Source organism: Hylobates moloch, unplaced genomic scaffold (genome assembly GCF_009828535.3).
Source record: "Hylobates moloch isolate HMO894 unplaced genomic scaffold, HMol_V3 SCAFFOLD_2, whole genome shotgun sequence".
Lineage (NCBI taxonomy): Eukaryota > Metazoa > Chordata > Mammalia > Primates > Hylobatidae > Hylobates > Hylobates moloch.
Genome location: NW_026652277.1, coordinates 50,105,793 through 50,124,103, shown reverse-complemented (window position 1 = coordinate 50,124,103; position 18,311 = coordinate 50,105,793). Strand labels below are relative to the sequence as shown.

The 18,311-nt window shown below is 44.0% G+C and overlaps 2 protein-coding genes and 2 pseudogenes across 2 annotated transcripts in view; 2 read left to right on the top strand and 2 right to left on the bottom strand.

Moving 5' to 3' along the window:
* The first annotated feature begins 606 nt into the window (after window positions 1-606).
* Window positions 607-1,711, top strand: LOC131381541 (uncharacterized; annotated as a pseudogene).
* Window positions 1,712-2,839: 1,128 nt separating this feature from the next.
* LOC116466125 (syncytin-1) lies at window positions 2,840-9,936 on the top strand. Its single transcript, XM_058435719.1, has 2 exons — window positions 2,840-3,509; window positions 9,692-9,936. The coding sequence occupies exons 1-2, from the start codon at window positions 2,840-2,842 to the stop codon at window positions 9,934-9,936; spliced, it is 915 nt and encodes a 304-aa protein (XP_058291702.1).
* Window positions 9,937-10,079: 143 nt separating this feature from the next.
* TMEM150C (transmembrane protein 150C) overlaps window positions 10,080-18,311 on the bottom strand; it is a 78,714-nt gene continuing 70,482 nt past the window's right edge. The window contains exons 7-8 of the mRNA XM_032149075.2: window positions 14,995-15,172; window positions 10,080-10,641 (exon numbers count right to left, since the gene is read on the bottom strand). Coding sequence (XP_032004966.1) covers window positions 10,433-10,641; window positions 14,995-15,172 — 387 coding nt within the window. The 3' untranslated portion in view covers window positions 10,080-10,432. The remainder of the gene's footprint in view (window positions 10,642-14,994; window positions 15,173-18,311) is intronic.
* On the bottom strand, window positions 15,725-18,118 carry LOC116474299 (large ribosomal subunit protein eL8-like; annotated as a pseudogene).

Below are 18,311 nucleotides of genomic sequence, written 5' to 3'. Positions count from 1 at the left end.
GAGGAACCCCCTTCAGGACAGGAAGATAGATGGTTCCTCCCAGGTGATTGAGAAAAAAACACAATGGGTATTCAGTAATTGAGGGAAACTCTTGTAGAAGCAGAGTTAGGAAAATTGCCTAATAATTGGGTCTGCTCAAACGTGGGAGCTGTTTGCACTCAGCCAAGCCTTAAAGTACTTACAGAATAAAAAAACTCTGTCTCAATCCTGACTCAAAAGGTTACCCACGCACTCTCTGAAATGAATTTGCATAAGAACTGTTGTTTGTGGGAATGCATCTTGATGGGGCAACTGGGTTGTTAGGAAATACTCAGGAACCCAGCCCAGCTCTAGAAGTCACCTCTGAGCGCAAAGGCAATGTTGGGCACACTGGTAAAGGACCACTAGAATCCAGCAGCCCAGACCCCTTTCTTTGTGGTCAAGAAAGGCGGGAAAACAGGTGCAGGACTTCTACGTCAGTGAGCATAACTAATCCAATAAGCAGAGGTCCGTGGGTGGTTACGCACCCTGGAAAGGAATAAGCATTAGGACCATAGAGGATGCTCTAGGACTAATGCTCATTGGAAAATGACTAGGGGTGCTGGCATCCCTGTGTTCTTTTTTCAGATGGGAAATGTTCTCCCTAAGGCAAAAACACCCCTAAGATGTATTCTGGAGAATTGGGACCAATTTGACCCTCAGATGCTAAGAAAGAAGTGACTTAATGAACTTCTGCAGTACCACCTGGCCATGATATCCTCTTCAAGGGGGAGAAACCTGGCCTCCTGAGGGAAGTATAAATTATAACACCATCTTACAGCTAGACCTCTTTTGTAGAAAAGAAGGCAAATGGAGTGAAGTGCCATATGTACAAACTTTCTTTTCATTAAGAGACAACTCGCAATTATGTAAAAAGTGTGATTTATGCCCTATAGGAAGCCCTCAGAGTCTACCTCCCTATCTACCTCCCTACCCCGGCCCCCCCCCCCCGGCTCCTTCCCCAACTAATAAGGACCCCCCTTCAACCCAAATGGTCCAAAAGGAGATAGACAAAGGGGCAAACAATGAACTGGAGTGCCAATATTCCCTGATTATGCCCCCTCCAAGCAGTGGGAGGAGGAGAATTTGGCCCAGCCAGAGTTCATGTACCTTTTTCCCTCTCAGACTTGAAGCAAATTAAAAGAGACCTAGGTAAATTCTCAGATAACCCTGATGGCTATATTGATGTTTTACAAGGGTTAGGACAATCCTTTGATCTGACATGGAGAGATATGATGTTACTGCTATCAGACACTAACCCCAAATGAGAGAAGTGCCGCCATAACTGCAGCTTGAGAGTTTGGTGATCTCTGGTATCTCAATCAGGTCAATGATAGGATGACAACAGAGGAAAGAGAATGATTCCCCACAAGCCAGTAGGCAGTTCCCAGTGTAGACCCTCACTGGGACACAGAATCAGAACATGGAGATTGGTGCCGCAGACATTTACTAACTTGCGTGCTAGAAGGACTAAGGAAAACTAGGAAGAAGCCTATGAATTTTTCGATGATGTCCACTATAACAAAAGGAAAGGAAGAAAATCCTACTGCCTTTCAGGAGACACTAAGGGAGGCATTGAGGAAGCATACCTCTCTGTCACCTGACTCTATTGAAGGCCAACTAATCTTAAAGGATAAGTTTGTCACTCAGCCAGCTGCAGACATTAGAAAAAAACTTCAAAAGTCTGCCTTAGGCCCGGAGCAAAACTTAGAAACCCTATTGAACTTGGCAACCTCCGTTTTTTATAATAGAATGAGGAGGAGCAGGCAGAACGGGACGAACGGGACAAACGAGATTAAAAAAAGGCCACCGCTTTAGTCACGGCCCTCAGGCAAGTGGACTTTGGAGGCTCTGGAAAAGAGAAAAGCTGGGCAAATCAAATGCCTAATGAGGCATGCTTCCAGTGCGGTCTACAAGGACACTTTAAAAAAGATTGTCCAATAGAAATAAGCCGCCCACTCATCCATGCCCCTTATGTCAGGGGAATCACTGGAAGGTCCAGTGCCCCAGGGGATGAAGGTCCTCTGAGTCAGAAGCCACTCACCAGATGATCCAGCAGCAGGACTGAGGGTGCCCGGGGCAAGTGCCAGCCCATGCCATCACCCTCACAGAGCCCCGGGTATGCTTGACCATTGAGGGCCAAGAAGTTAACTGTCTCCTGGACACTGGCCCAGGCTTCTCAGTCTTACTCTTCTGTCCTGGACAACTGTCCTCCAGATCTGTCACTATCCGAGGGGTCCTAGGACAGCCAGTCACTAGATATTTCTCCCAGCCACCAAGTTGTGACTGAGGAACTTTACTCTTTTCACATGCTTTTCTAATTATGCCTGAAAGCCCCACTCCCTTGTTAGGGAGAGACATTCTAGCAAAAGCAGAGGCCATTATACACCTGAATATAGGAGAAGGAACACCTGTTTGTTGTCTCCTGCTTGAGGAAGGAATTAATCCTGAAGTCTGGGCAACAGAAGGACAATACGGATGAGCAAAGAATGCCCATCCTCTTCAAGTTAAACTAAAGGATTCTGCCTCCTTTCCCTACCAAAGACAGTACCCCCTTAGACCCGAGGCCCAACAAGGACTCCAAAAGATTGTTAGGACCTCTTGTTTCCAATCTGGAGATAACCCATACCTCAAACCTCACCTGTGTAAATGTTAGCAATTCTATAGACACAACCAACTCCCAATGCATCAGTTGGGTAACTCCTCCCACACAAATGGTCTGCCTACCCTCAGGAATATTTTTTGTCTGTAGTACCTCTGCCTACCATTGTTTAAATGGCTCTTCAGAATCTATGTGCTTCCTCTCATTCTTAGTGCCCCCATGACCATCTACACAGAACAAGATTTATATAATTATGTTGTACCTAAGCCCTGCACCAAAAGAGTACCCATTCTTTTTGTTACCAGAGCAGGAGTGCTAGGCAGACTAGGTACTGGCATTGGCGGTATCACAACCTCTACTCAGTTCTACTATAAACTATCTCAAGAACTAAATGGTGACATGGAATGGGTTGCCAACTCACTGGTCACCTTGCAAAATCAACTTAACTTCCTAGCAGCAGTAGTCCTTCAAAATCAAAGAGCTTTAGACTTGCTAACTGCTGAAATGGGGGGAACCTGTTTATTTTTAGGGGAAGAATGCTGTTATTATGTTAATCAATCCGGAATTGTCACCGAGAAAGTTAAAGAAATTCGAGATCGAATACAACGTAGAGCAGAGGAGCTTCAAAACACCAGTCCCTGGGATCTCCTCAGCCAATGGATGGCCTGGATTCTCCCCTTCTTAGGACCTCTAGCAACTATAATATTGTTACTTCTCTTTGGATCCTGCATCTTTAACCTCCTTGTTAAGTTTGTCTCTTCCAGAATCGAAGCTGTAAAGCTACAAATGGTTCTTCAAATGGAGCCCCAGATGCAGTCCATCACTAAAATCTACCGCGGACCCTTGGACCAGCCTGCTAGCCCATGCTCCAATGTTGATGACATTGAAGGTAGCCCTCTGGAGGAAATCTCAACTGCATGACTCCTACTATGCCCCAATTCAGCAGGAAGCACTTAGAGCAGTCATCGGCCAACCTCCCCAAAAGCACTTGGGTTTTCCTATTGAGAGGGGGAACTGAGAGACAGGACTAGCTGGATTTCCTAGGCCGACTAAGAATCCATAAGCCTAGCTAGGAAGTTGACAGTATCCACCTTTAAACACAGGGCTTGCAACTTAGCTCACACTCAACCAATCAGGTAGTAAAGAGAGGCCGGGCGCGGTGGCTCACGCTTGTAATCCCAGCACTTTGGGAGGCCGAGGCAGGCGGATCACGCGGTCAGGAGATCGAGACCACAGTGAAACCCCGTCTCTACTAAAAATACAAAAAATTAGCCGGGCGTGGTGGCGGGCGCCTGTAGTCCCAGCTACTCGGAGAGGCTGAGGCAGGAGAATGGCGTGAACCTGGGAGGCGGAGCTTGCAGTGAGCCGAGACTGCGCCACTGCACTCCAGCCTGGGCGACAGAGCAAGACTCCGTCTCAAAAAAAAAAAAAAAAAAAGAGAGCTCCCTGAAATGCTAATTAGGCTAAAACAGGAGGTAAAGGAATAGCCAATTATCTATCGCCTGAGACCACAGAGGGAGGGACAATGATCAGGATATAAACCCAGGCATTTGAGCCAGCAATGGCTACCCTCTTTGGGTCCCCTCCCATTGTGTGGGAGCTCGGTTTTCACTCTATTAAATCTTGCAACTGCACACTCTCTGGTCCATGTTTGTTCCGGTTGGAACTAAGCTTTCACTTGCTGTCCACCACTGCTGATTGCTGTCATCCCAGATGCTGCCGCTGACTTCCACCCCTCCGGATCCGGCAGGGTGTCTGCTGCACTTCTGATCCAGCGAGGCAGCGCCCACTGCTGCTCCCAATTGAGCTAGAGGCTCACCATTGTTCCTGCGTCAGTTAATTGCCTGGGGTTCATCCTAATCAAGCTGAATAGAGCTTTAACACTCACCACATGGCCCAAGATTCCATTCCTTGGAATCTGTGAGGCCAAGAACCCCAGGTCAGAGAATAAGAGGCTTGCTGCCATCTTGGAAGTGGCCTGCCATCATCTTGGGAGCTTTAAGAATGAGGACTCCCCCCAGTAACACCATGATTCAATTACCTCCCACTGGGTCCCTCCCATGACACATGGGGGTTATGGGAACTACAGTTCAAGATGAGATTTGGGTGGGAACACAGCCAGACCATATCAGGCCCTGTGGCCACAGCATGTCTGACTGTTGGAAGAACACAGGGAGGCAGAGGGATGAACAGAGAGAAGGAAAGGTGTAAAGGCAGACCTTGTTAGGCCTTGTAAAGCATTTTAATGATTGGGGTTTTTAGTCTCAGTACAAGGAGTTCTGAGTGCTGAGTGATGAGTGCTGGAGGGTTTTTAGCAGAGGAGAGATGATGATGTAAGCTTATTTTTTTTTTTTGGACAGGGTCTCACTCTGTTGCCCAGGCTACAGTGCAGTGGCACAATCTCGGCTCACTGCAGCCTTGACCTCCCAGGCTCAGGTGACCTTCCCTCCTCAGCCTCCTGGGTAGCTGGGACTACAGGTGTGTGCCACCATGCCTGGCTAATTTTTTGTAGAGTCGGGGTATTACCATGTTGCCCAGGCTGGTCTTGAACTTCTGGGCTCAAGTGATCCTCCCTCCTCGGCCTCCCAAAGTGCTGGTATTACAGGCATGAGCCACGTCAGGCCTAATTTAGCTTTTAGAGAGATCATTTTGACTTCTGTATTGAGGACACACCTTAGCAAATGATGGAAGAAGACAATTTTTATATGTTATTATAAAAATCCAGGAGAGATAGCAGTGGTTTGGACTAGATAGTGGCAGTGGATGAATTCTAGTATACTTTAAAGGTACAGCAGACAGGATTTGTGGTGTGCAAGAGAGAAGAGATGAGGATTGCTCCAAAGTTTCAGTGTGAGCAACTGAAAGATGGGTTGTCTGTAACTTGGGTGGGAGGAATGCGTTTAAAGAGATTAGATCAGAATGTGTTAAACTTGGGATGCCTTTCAAGTGAAAATGCTGTAAGGGTAGTTGAAGACACAGGTCTATGGTACTGAGGATAGAGGTCTGGCCTGGAGAACCTGGGAAACGTCAGCCCATGGCAATATTTAAAACTGGAATACTGGACAAGGTCACTCAGAGAGTGAGTGTGGGTAGGAAAGACGAGTTGCCAGGACGGAGCCATGGGGTACTCCAGTGTTGGGACGGCAGGGAGAATGTGGCCCAGCAGAGGAAGTTGGGTGGAGAGAAGCAGGAGACAAATTAAAAGGGCACAATATTCTGAGAGCCAAGTAAAAATGTTTTAAGCAGAGAGGTGGCAAGGGGGTGATCAAATTGTGAAATGTCGCTTATCGATCTAGGTATATGGTAAGAAAAGCACTGAGAATCAAATAGTGCCAACCCCACAGATGGTCCCTTTCCTCTCTTTCTGAACTATGATGGCTTCTCTAATGATTCTTTGGAACTTCACCTCAAAGGAATGACAATGACTAAAGAAGTTGAGGATCCTGTGGTGGTCACTGGGCTGTTCACAAATGCATCTCCCATTGTGGGCACATGGTAGGAGTGCCATGCTTAGAGAAGGCCACTCGGTTTCCTTAGCCAGTGAAATGTAAGCTAAGTAGCATTCGCCATTCCTGGCAGGAGCTCTGAGAGCCAGGGAGCAGTCTGCCACATTTCCTTGGCAGTGAGCGACTGTGGGAGCATGTGCCGAGAGGAACCGTCTATCAGCCAAGGTCGGAGTTGTTACAATGAGCAGAACCCCCTGCTGAACTTGGATAGACATCCAGTATGAGAAATAAACTTTAGTTTTATTAGTTTTATGTTGGGACAGCAAAACCTAACCTATCCTGAGGACGCAATGCCTAAATACAAAAATAATATAAACAGTGGTATCCAGTCTCCATTGATAACCGGTAGATTATACATTTCAGGATACGAAATTTGACTTTTCCACACCAAGGATAGAGAAAATCCAGCAAATAACATAGATGATAAAACTTGACCTCATTGTAAGTTTGCCTTTTTTTTTTTTTTGGAATGGAATCTCGCTCTTTCTCCCAGGCTGGAGTGCTGCAGTAGTGTGATCCCAGTTCACCACAACCTCCGCCTCCTGGGTTCAAGTGATTCTCCTGCCTCAGCCTCTGCCTCAAGTAGCTGGGATCACAGGCATGCACCACCACGCCCAGCTGACTTTTGTATGTTTTAGTAGAGACAGGGTTTCACCATGTTGACCAGGCTGGTCTCGAACTCGTGACCTCAGGTGATCCGCCTGCCTCGGTCTCCCAAAGTGCTGGTATTACAGGCATGAGCCACCTTACGGGACCACTGCCTTCTATTCAGTGCATTTTTGACTGAAACATTGCTATGGGTGGATGGCTATATTTGGTCTTTGTCCCCAGTTCCTGCATAGAACTTCTAAAACCTTTGAAGTTTACTTAGAGAGATGTCTTTTGTTCTACATAATGAGCCCCTTTTGATCACACTTGAGTTTATGCTAATGAGGTCACTTAAGGTGGGGCCCCTGGATAACCTCAGGCTCAGGCTGGTCAGCAGAAACACCTCCTGACCTTTGAGCTTTGGGGAGAGAGGGCGTCTGGAGATCCAGCTCCATAAAATAAACTCTTGAATGGTAAGATTTGGAGAGCTCCCAGGTAGACGAACACAGCGAGGTGCTGGGAGGATTGTGCGCTCTGGGGGGGCGTGGAGCTCCAGGCACCTCCCCATGCCTTGCCCTATGCTTCTTTTCAATTTGGCTCTTCCTAAGTTGTAGCCTTCATCATAAACCTGCAAATGTAAGGATTTTCCTGAGTTCTGTGAGCTGTTCTAGCAAATTATTTGAACCTTAAGCGGGCAGTGTGTGGGAGCCCCTTTGACTTTGTAGCCAATATAGACAGAAGTGAGGGTCACCTGTGGACCCAGTATTTGTGACTGGCAGTGGAAGTGAGGCAGTCTTGTGGGACTCAGCCCTTAAACCTGTGGAATCTGACACTAACTCCGGGTAGTTAGTGTCAGAATTGAATTGTAGATACTCAATTGGTGTCAGGAAGAATCAGAGAATTGGTTGATGGTGTTGGAAAACACCCTACCAATATAATACTGAAGTTCATTTTTAACATAATATCTGACTGGGTTTTCACATGTTTTAATATTAGAGAAGAAATAGTGGTGTAAGAGGCAAAGAAATAACAATTATGCATAAAAGAATTTTATTTAGTGGCCAGATCCCAATGAATAATGTCAGTCATTGCTTGGTTCTGCTAAAATGTGGTATTAGATATATTCTTAAGAAAGTGCACAATTGCATCACCAAAAGCTATTTAATTTGGATTGTGTAGAATAAAAGAAAACTACGTAAGTCTTTATTCTTTGATAAAAATTTTAAAATATAAAAATGAAAAAAAGAAAACCAAAAGCAGTATTCAAAACTAACAAATGTCACCTTGGACCATTTACAGTAAGACGCCTTTTTGACAGGAGAATCTTGTTCTCAGCTTGTTCTTTTCCTCACATTTTACTTACAGGGATTCTCACTCCCCCATCTGATCCCTATTCATGACTTCTTCCATTCCTGTCTCACATGAAACAGCCATCTTCCATGCTCTCTCACTCATCTTTGAGTCTCTCTCTGACACTCCTTTTTCCTACTCTTTTTTTTTTTTTTTTTTTTTTGAGACGGAATCTCGCTCTGTCGCCCAGGCTGGAGTGCAGTGGCGCAATCTCGGCTCACTGCAAGCTCCGCCTCCCGGGTTCACGCCATTCTCCTGCCTCAGCCTCTCCGAGTAGCTGGGACTACGGGCGCCTGCCACCACGCCCGGCTAATTTTTTTGTATTTTTAGTAGAGACGGGGTTTCACCGTGGTCTCGATCTCCTGACCTCCTGATCCACCCGCCTTGGCCTCCCAAAGTGCTGGGATTACAAGCGTGAGCCACCGCGCCCGGCCCTTTCCTACTCTTAAATTAGCAATAATTCTATTCAACAGACATTTATTGAGCACCTAATATGTGCCAGGCACTGTGCTAAGAGGTGGGGAAAAATACAGAGATGAAAAGACATTGACCTTTTCCTCAAGAAGTTCAGACTTTGGGTTGAATTAAAAAATGTTTTCTTTGTTGTTTTTTTTTTTTGAGACAGAGTTTTGCTCTTGTTGCCCAGGCTGGAGTGCAATGGCGTGATCTCGGCTCACCGCCTCTGCCTGCTGAGTTCAAGTGATTCTCCTGCCTCCACCTCCTGAATAGCTGGGACTGCAGGCATGCGCCACCACGCCAGGCTAATTTTTATTTTTTTTTAGTAGAGACGGGGTTTCTTGACACGTTGGTCAGACTGGTCTCGAGCTCCCGACCTCAGGTGATCCGCCCACCTTGGCCTCCCAAAGTGTTGGGATTATAGGCGTGAGCCCCAAGCCCAGCCTAAAAAATGTTTTTCATATTATATTCCAGGTAATCCCAGACTTTTATGGGGTAAATCTGGGGATTTCTTGAAAGAAAGTGCACTCGTGGAGGGTCTGTCCACTTGGCTCACTCCAACACAGTTTGAATTTGGAATTCTGCTCTTCTTCATGAAGCACAGTCTCAAAAGCCCACATCTACAGTCTGAGTTCTGAACTCTCAGCAGGTGGGAACTGGGAATTGTGGGTTGGCTAGCAGGGTGGCCAGCTGTGTCAATTTGGTTTTTAGGAAGGGTATCTTTTAATTGGCTTCTACAAATTCCAAATTTGAAAAGCCCTTAATCCAAAAAAAAAAAAAATCCTACTACATTTGAGCAAAAGATACATATTAACAAAGTCTCCCTTGATTTGGACTTGCAACAAGATACTGTAAGGTGCCTATCTTTGATAAACGTCCAGCAGCAGCTCTTTTTATTACCTCTGCACATCCATATTTCTTTCCATTTTTCTGTGATATTTTCTTAGCTACAAATGTAAGCCTGCAGGTGATCTCAGTTTTTCTTTGATCATGGTTGAACCCAAAGCAAGCTCAGCTCTTGCATTTGGTCTACATCTTTGTCCATGAGGCTTAGAGAGACTCATGGTAGTTACTTAAAAGAAAAATAAACTATGAAATATAAAACATTGTACATGGCATACTATGAAAGCAAACACTAAACCATACCTTCACTGCCCCCATCTTGTTCCAGGCCTGGCAGACCACGTCCCTACACATATTCACATTTGGAAATCATTCTCAGTCACAGTGCATCAAGTCCAGATCACGATGGCGAGCTTTGCTCTCACAGTCTGTGGCATATGTCTCTCCTGGGATCCACGCAGCCGGCCACTGAACAACGATGAAGGGGGCTTTCGTGGGAAAGTTCTCCTCACCATGCCTTTCCACAGGCGACACAGGGTCACATCTCAATACAATTTCCATCCTATTCGATGATACACTATTATCCATTCAAGAATATTAGCTCCAGATTCAGAACTTTCTCACGAGCTGGTTCCAAGCCCTTTGGACCTGAAGGCAACGTCGGGAGTTGGCATCACTCCCAAGGAACATTTGGCCTGCCCTACTCGGTAGGGTGCTTGAGACATGTGGAGAGAATGGGAAGAGGAGGGAGTGCTGGGAAGGGGATGGATAAGAAGTGATCATGCACTAGCTTCTTGCTCTGTCGTGCATATATTTTCAGTGTAACAACGTGTAATTCGACACATAAGGGCTTGTGCTTTTTCATTAAAGAAATAACTCGCCCTGAAAAGCTCATTTGGCAAATGTGGCCATGACTCTGTGTGTGTGTGTGTGTGTGTGTGTGTGTGTGTGTGTGTGTGTGTGTGACACAGAGAGAGAAATGAGGTTCTGTGTCAAGTCCCGTGAGTGTGTCCTACTGGCCCCTCCCCCACTGTCACACCCACCTCACCAGCAAGGAAAAACTGATGGGTTACACCTGGTCAGTCTGATATTCAGAAGCTTCTGACAGGCTTTCTGAGAAGCTTAGGAAATTCTCCTGGTACTCAGAGCAAACAATCTCATAGCGGTAATGCCGGAACTCCACGGCAAAGGTGCCAAAATAAGACAGGAAGCACATGACCAGGCCCCACTGGACCCTGGCTGCGTACATGTGGATGCTCTGGGCCATGAGGATGAAGTCTGGGGAGAAGCAGTCAAGGAACATACCCTCATCAGCCACATTAAAACTGGAATCTTTTCAGGGCAGAGACAGATTATAGGAAAAGTCTGGCTCTCCTCATCACTAGCAAAACTGGTAGCCTGCTAGAGCTTGTTGAACACGAAAATCTATATGAATAATAAGTTCACATTATTGAGCTCCTATGTGGTGGTAGACATGCTTTTAGGTGCTTTCACGGATAGTATCACTTAATCCTCACAACAATCCTGTTATCGTTGTTTTTGTTTCTCATTTTTACATGTTCTATTTGCCCTTAAATACTCTCTTATCCAAATAATTGTCAGTTTGTTTAAAAATAGGGAAACTGAGACCAAACGGGTAAGTAACTTGCCTGAGGTTACGCAGGTATTAATTGGCTGAGCCGGGCTCAAACAAGCACTCTAACTCCTGTGCCATGTATTCAATAGCCATACTCTGTAGCTGCTTATGAAACTGGGAGATTAGGAAAAGGATTACAATTCCAAAGTAATTAGTTGGCCAGAAAAATTGAGCTATTTCAAAAAAAATCACTGCAAATGGTGAGCCGAGACTGGCCACTGCACTCCAGGCTGGGGGACAGAGTGAGACTCCATCTTAAAAAAAAAAAAAAGAAGAAAGCACTGCAAATGACTATGAATTCATAGTTATCGTTATATCTGCAGAAATAATTTTGAACATATCAAATTACTAACTACCGACATTTAAGTTGTGTTTGGCTCTGCAGTGCTACTAACAGTGTCTGAGTGGCTGGCCCGTCTGTCTCTTCTAATTTTCACTATTGTCTTTCAGACAATACTGTATAGACTAGTTTCATTCCTCGTATCATATCTAAACTTGTATGATAAACAGATGAGGCCAGGTGGGGTAGCTCATGCCTGTAATCCCAGTGCTTTGGAATGCTGGGGTGGGAAGATCACTTGAGCCCAGAAGTTTGAGGCTGCAGTGAGCTACGACTGCACCACTGCTCTCTAGCTAGGGTGACGGCAAGGCCCCATCATTAAAAAAAGAAAAACAGATGAGACTCTTATGCCTGGATATATATATGGAGTGTGTGTGTGTGTGTTGTGTGTATCTGTATCTGTATATACACAACAGAATAAATGGAGGGCGGAGCTGGGAAGAAGGGTAAAAAGTTCATAGCATGCTTTAGTGAAAGGCCAAGTGTCTGAGGAACTAGATGCATTTACTTAGAAAGATCAGAAATGTCTCCTTAGAATTAGTTCTATCTTCTGAAATTAGACCTGAAATCGGGAAATTTTCAGAGAGCAAGAATGTGAAATTACTTCAGCCAAACTTTGCTCTACTAACTGGGCCTTCATCCATTCACCTGAGAACCAAAGAAAAAAAAAAGATTGCACGTGTTCAGAAAGAGCATGAATCAGAATCATTTGGTGAAAGCTCAAAGCTTGGGATAGGCCAGGCAGAGTGGCTCACGCCTGTAATCCCAACACTTTGGGAGGCCGAGGAGTGCATATCACTTGAGCCCAGTAGTTCGAGACCAGCCTGGGCAACATGGCAAAACCACGTCTCTATTAAAACTACAAAAATTAGCCGGGTGTTTTGGTGTGTGCCTGTAATCCCAGCTACTCTCGAGGCTGAGATGGGAGGATGGCTTGAACCCAGGAGGCGGAGGTTGCAGTGAGCCAATATCATGCCCCTGCACTCCAGCCTAGGCGACAGAATGAGACCCTGTCTTAAATCACAAAAAACATCTCGGAATGACTTAAAGTCTGCACATTCTTCTGAACAAGGGTGCAAAATATTGCCAAAGCAATATTAACTTATTACTTAAATTAATGGAGAAAGCATATCTCCTTATATCTTATATTGGCAGAGTTTTGATCTTTTTGTTCATAAAGTATTTATTAGGTTGCTAGCAAGAACCAAGTTTTTTGGCTTGAACTTAAGTCCTTAAATGTTCTCTATCTAATGTGACTGTAGAACTTTGGAAAATCAGCAAAATGGTGGAATGGGAATTTGTGAATGAAGACAAAATAAATAGTCCAAATACTCCACTAACTAGAGAATGGGCTCTGAACTGTGTGTTTTCATACTTTATTCTTTCCCCCCTCATCTTAGGGTCTGCTTCTATTCATATTTTAAAGGTACTTTCTCTCTCTCTTTTTTAATTGATATACTTTATTTTTTCTACCTATTTTTGAACTTTTAATTTATTTATATTTATTTATTTATTTATTTATTTATTTATTTATTTATTTATTTGTATTTCAATAGGATTTTGGGGAGCAGCTGGTGTTTGGTTGCATGAATAAGTTCTTTGGTGATGATTTCTGGGATTTTGGTGCACCCACCACCAAAGCAGTGTATAGTGCACCCGATTTGTAGTCTTTTATCCCTCAGCTCCCTCCCATCCTTTCCCCTGAGTCCCCAAAGTCCACTGTGTCATTCTTATGCCTTTGTGTCCTCACAGCTTAGCTCCCACTTATGTGAGACCATAGGATGTTTGGTTTTTCATTCCCGAGTTACTTCACTTAGAATAATGGTCTCCAATTCCAACCAGGTTGCTGCAAATGCCATTGTTTCATTCTAAAGCTACTTTCTCTAAGGTGGGGTCCTGTAGTGGTTAAGAGTGCAAGAGCTGAGCCTGAGTTTAAATCTTGATCCACCACACATTATCTGTGTGATCTTAGGCAAATTAAACTTCTCTGTGATTCACTGTTCTTACATGTTAAGTGAGGATAAAAAGAGTTGATACATTTAAAGTACTTAGAATAATGCCTAGCACACTGTCTAAAAATTGGTGATTATTACGACTGAAGATGTGTAATTGCATTTTCTGTACAATCTACCCTTTAGGAACCTTGATTCCTTTCTCTGGTTTCCTAAGGAGGGCCTTACTGGAGTGAACACTTCTTTTATTTTTGCCTTTTATTTTATTTTATTTTTTGAGTCAGGGTCTCACTCTGTCACCCAGGCTGGATTGCAGTGGCATGATCACAGCTCACTGCAGCCTCAAATTCCTGGGATCAAGTGATCCTCCCCCCAAGCCTCCCAAGTAGCTTGGACTACAGGTGCACACCACCACACCCTGCTAATTTTTCTAAAACAAATTTTTATAGAGACCAGGTTTTGCTATCTTGCCCAGGCTGGTCTTGAACTCCTGGGCTTAAGCAATCCTCCTGCCTCAGCCTCCCAAAGTGCTAGGATTACAGCATGAGCCGCAGCACCAGGCCTTTATTATTTATTTATTTATTGTTAGAGACAGAGTTGATCTTAGCTCGCTGCAGCCTCAAACTCCTGGGCTCAAGCAAGCCCACCTCAGCCTCCCCAGTAGCTGAGATTACAGGTGCTCGCCACAACGCCCAGCTGATTTTTAGATTTTTTTTTTTTTTTTTTTTTTTTGTAGAGACAGGGTCTCCCTTTGTTGTCCAGGTGGATCTTGAGCTCCTGGCTTCCAGCGATCCTCCTGCCTCCACCTCCCAAAGTGTTGAACGCTTCTGATTACTCCACTCCATGGAATGAGTGACTGATCTGATTGGTGGGATGGGAACTGGCAGGCTTCTATTGGGCCACACTACCAGTAGGTGAGGTCACTACACTCCATCCTAAGCTAGACTCTCTTTGGGATCTGTGTGGGGCTAAGCGGAGTGAGGTGCTCTCCTCTGCCTTTCCCTGGTTTCTCTGCTTGTTACTGGGTGGTTAAGTTGAATTCCAAGGTGTGAGAGAGGAGACCTGCAGCATTTTCCTTTCCAGGTTTACTAGGATAAAGGCTGATTTCTTCATCCCCATCTGGCTCCTAGCATCTATTCTCAATTGGTTCAAACTCTGAGCGGAGGAATGGAAATGAATAGCACCCCAAAACCTCAAATATTTGAGGAAAACTACACATGCAGCGTTAATCTAGTGCTTGAATTTGTCTTCCAGAAAAGCTTCATTATTTTCCTGAAAGATATAAATGTATTGGTCCTCTGAAATTCATTTCAGAGCTAATAAATGAAATAACAGGGCCATTAATAAAGTCACAAATGCATTTTTTAAGCTGGAGGAAAAAAATGACAATTCTGTTTTGGCTATGCATTCTCTGATTTTCACAAATAGAACTTTTACATCATTAGTGAAAGGAGAATGTATGACACCATTCCTGCAGATTGAAACAATCTGGAGAGGGCAGACCTTGTTTTATTTTTATTTCTCCATCTCCCCTTTGGCATGAAAAATTGGTCTGAGGGTTTTTGTTTTTATACCCATTTACCTTTGCCTTAAGATTCTGAGAAGATCTGGCAGAATATCCTAACCCACTGGGTTCTTCTACAGAGACAACCTGCTTGTTTTCATCTGACTGGCAAAAGAAGCTTTTCACATTCAAAGGATACAGAGGACCACACAGAGAGTGATAGATGCTGACAGAATAACCCGTGGAATTCCAACTCTCCGTCCTTCATTCTTGATGTTGACCTTGAGTGTCAGCGCAGCCTGGATCCAGCAGGTCAATGTGCCAAATCCAAAGGTCAAGGAAGTTCCGACGTTATGGATTTCTTCATCATTCGTGAGCTTAGGGATTAATGGATAATGACACATGAAGGCCCATTCAGCAAAGAAGACAGGCAAGTTGAAGAAATATATGAGGGGAAAAGATAGGAAAAGAAATATCCCAATAATGGGATGTAGAAAGATTAGCTTTGTTCTATTCTCAAATGGTTTGAACTCTGAGGGGATGAAGGAAATAAATAATACCCCCAACCCTTAAAAACATTTGTGTAGAAAAAGTAAAAGAAAACAGCAGGAGAGTTACAGAAAAAGAAATGTTTCTACAAGCATACACCCCAAACTTTTCCAGGATAAGAAAATTAGACCAGGGATTTGGACATGATTTTTTGTTGTTGTTGTTGTTTGTTTGTTTTGAGACAGCGTCTTTACTCTGTCTCCCAGGCTGAAATACAGTGGCATGATCACGGATCCCTGGCTCAAAGCGATCCTCCCACCTCAGCCTCTGGAGTAGCTGGGACCACAGGTGCATGCCACCATGCCTGGCTGATTTTTTTGTTTTGAAGGAAAATTTGTATTACTTTGTTTTTTATGTACAGAAAACTCAAAAGTGTACATTTAACCCAGCTTTGTGGCAAGTTCTTTAGCCTTTGCCTTTTTGAGCTTAGCAATGTGAGCCACAGACTTGGGACCCAGGACATGGCCTCCCCAGTGACGGCGGATCTCATCGGATCTGTTGCTGTAATTGGTCCTGATAGCTTCCACCAGCTTAGCCAAAGCTCCTTTGTCTTCCAAGTTAACCTGTATGAAGACGACAGTGGTGCAGGTCTTCCTGTGGACTAGACATCCCAGTCTTGCCTTCCTCTTGATAATGCAGCAAGAGACCCCCATTTTACGACACAGGGCAAGCAGGAAGACAACTATTGCTTGATGGGATCCACATCGTGTGCAATCACCACCAGCTGAGCCTTTTTGTTTTCCACCAAGGTGGTGACAGTGTTAACTCCTGCTCGAAGGGCAGGTGGTCTCTTAGTGGGGACGTCCTCTTTGCAGGCAGCTTTCTTCTCAGCCCTGGCCAACAGCTTCTGCTTCTTCTCTTGCTTTGTCTCTGGTCTGTACCTGTGGGCTAGCTTAAGCAGCTGAGTAGCTGCTTGGTGGTCCAGGGCCTAGGTGAACTGGTTAATTGCAGGAAGCACTTACAGAGGTTAATCGCAGGAAGCACTTACAGAGGTTAATCCCAGCTGCTTATAGAGGATGGCTGTCTGCCGCTGCAACCTGATATAGCGGGGCAATTTCACAAAGCGAGTGAGGGCACTTTTGGGCTGGATGTCCTGTCCAGTGCCAAAATTCTTAGGCCTTTTCTCAAACGAGGGATTCACCACTTTCTTGGCCTCCTGCTTCTTCACGACAGCAGGGGCCAGAGCCACCTTCTTCACTTTGGCCTTCTTTCCTTTCAGCACCTTTGGCAGCAGGAGGAGAGCGCTAATTTTTTATTTTTTTATTTTTATAGAGATGGTGTCTCCCTATGTTGCCCAGACTGGTCATGAACTTCTGAACTCAAGTAATCCTCCTGCCTCAGCCTCCCAAAGTGCTGAGATTACAGGCGTGAGCCATCAATCCTGGCCAATATATGTTTACTGATGGAGGACAGCCAATTCTAGGGAAGTCAATATTTAATTGGCACAGACAACCAAAACCCTTTAAGCTCTGTTCTTCACTCTTGCAAAACTGGCCCGTCTATGTAATGTGACTAATTCATTGTTTGTTTTTTTTTGAGACGGAGTGCTCTGTCGCCCAGGCTGGAGTGCAGTGACATGATTTCGGTTCACTGCAATCTCTGCCTCCTGGGTTCAAGCGATTCTCCTCCCTCAGCCTCCCAAAGTGCTGGGATTACAGGCGTGAGCCACCATGGTGCCTGGCCTAAATAATTGTTTTTGTTGTTGTTGTTGTTGTTTGTTTGTTTGAGACAGAGTCTCACTCTGTCACCCAGGCTGGAGTGCAGTAGTGCGATCTCCACTCGCTGCAACCTCAGACTCCTGGGTTCAAGCAATTCTCATGTCTCAGCCTCCCAAGTAGCTGGGATTACAGGCATATGCCACCATGCCCAGCTAATTTTTGTATTTTAGTAGAAACGGGATTTCACCATGTTGACCACGCTGATCTCAAACTCCCAACCTAAAATGATCCACCTGCCTCAGCCTCCCAAAGTGTTGGGATTACAGGCGTGAGCCACCACACCCGGCCCTAATTCATTGTTAATGAGAGTTTTTTTTAGTTTTATTTTCCCATAGCAATAAGAAAAACTGTCACCTATGAGCTTTTGCCACATATAGAGACCCACAGTAGGACAACAGTATTTGAAGATTCATACTCAAGGCTTTTATAGAGGACTCCCGTTTAGGTTATTGCCATTGGCGGTTATAGATGTAAACTCCCCAAATCATTACCCACTGATATTTAAAAAATATATCCATCACTTTTTTATATTTTCATGTGTATATATACATATATACACATGTAAATATATATATTTTTCAGATTATCACCATTAGATCATAATTTTTTCAGTCAATCATACTTCACCAAGACTATCCATTTCTCCAAAAAAAAAAAAAAAACAAAGTCTATCCACGTCTTCATCAAACCTAGCGTATATGTTTGCATATATATATGTATTTGAGGTGGGGTCTTGCTCTGTTGCCCAGGCTAGAGTACGGTGGTATGATAAAAGTTCACTATGTATTTACATATTTTTTAAAAATTCTCTTCCTTTTCCTTTTCTTCAACATATATTTTTTAATTGCACATATAAGAAAGTAAAATCTATTGTTGAAGACATAGCTTTTAAACCCATTGTGAAAGTATTATTTTTTTGAATTGCTATTGCCTTCAGCTGTTTTGCTGTTTGACATTGTTCATAAGGGTTGCATCAAAACAATATTACTTTCCTTTTACAATTTTTTCTATTGTATTTGGCTGTAGGATTTTTACCTCTTTTTTGGAAGAAGCCATGTTTTCTCTCACAGTTCAAAAGACATATTTTCAAAATTACTTAAAATAATGATACCTGAAATCAAATTTTGCTTTTAGAAAATTGGTTTTCCATGTTATATAAATCTATTAATTTATTATTTTTAATCTTTAAAAAAAGATAATATAGTTACATAGTTAAGCTTAAAAAAATTATAATGAGGGATAGATTGAA

Bases quoted from the DNA above. Each gene is read 5' to 3' on its own strand.
- LOC116466125 (XM_058435719.1), top strand. From the start codon at position 2,840: ATGACCATCTACACAGAACAAGATTTATATAATTATGTTGTACCTAAG. The intron at 3,510-9,691 runs GTAGCCCTCTGG...ATCTTGTTCCAG, and splicing joins CAATGTTGATGACATTGAAG to GCCTGGCAGACCACGTCCCT.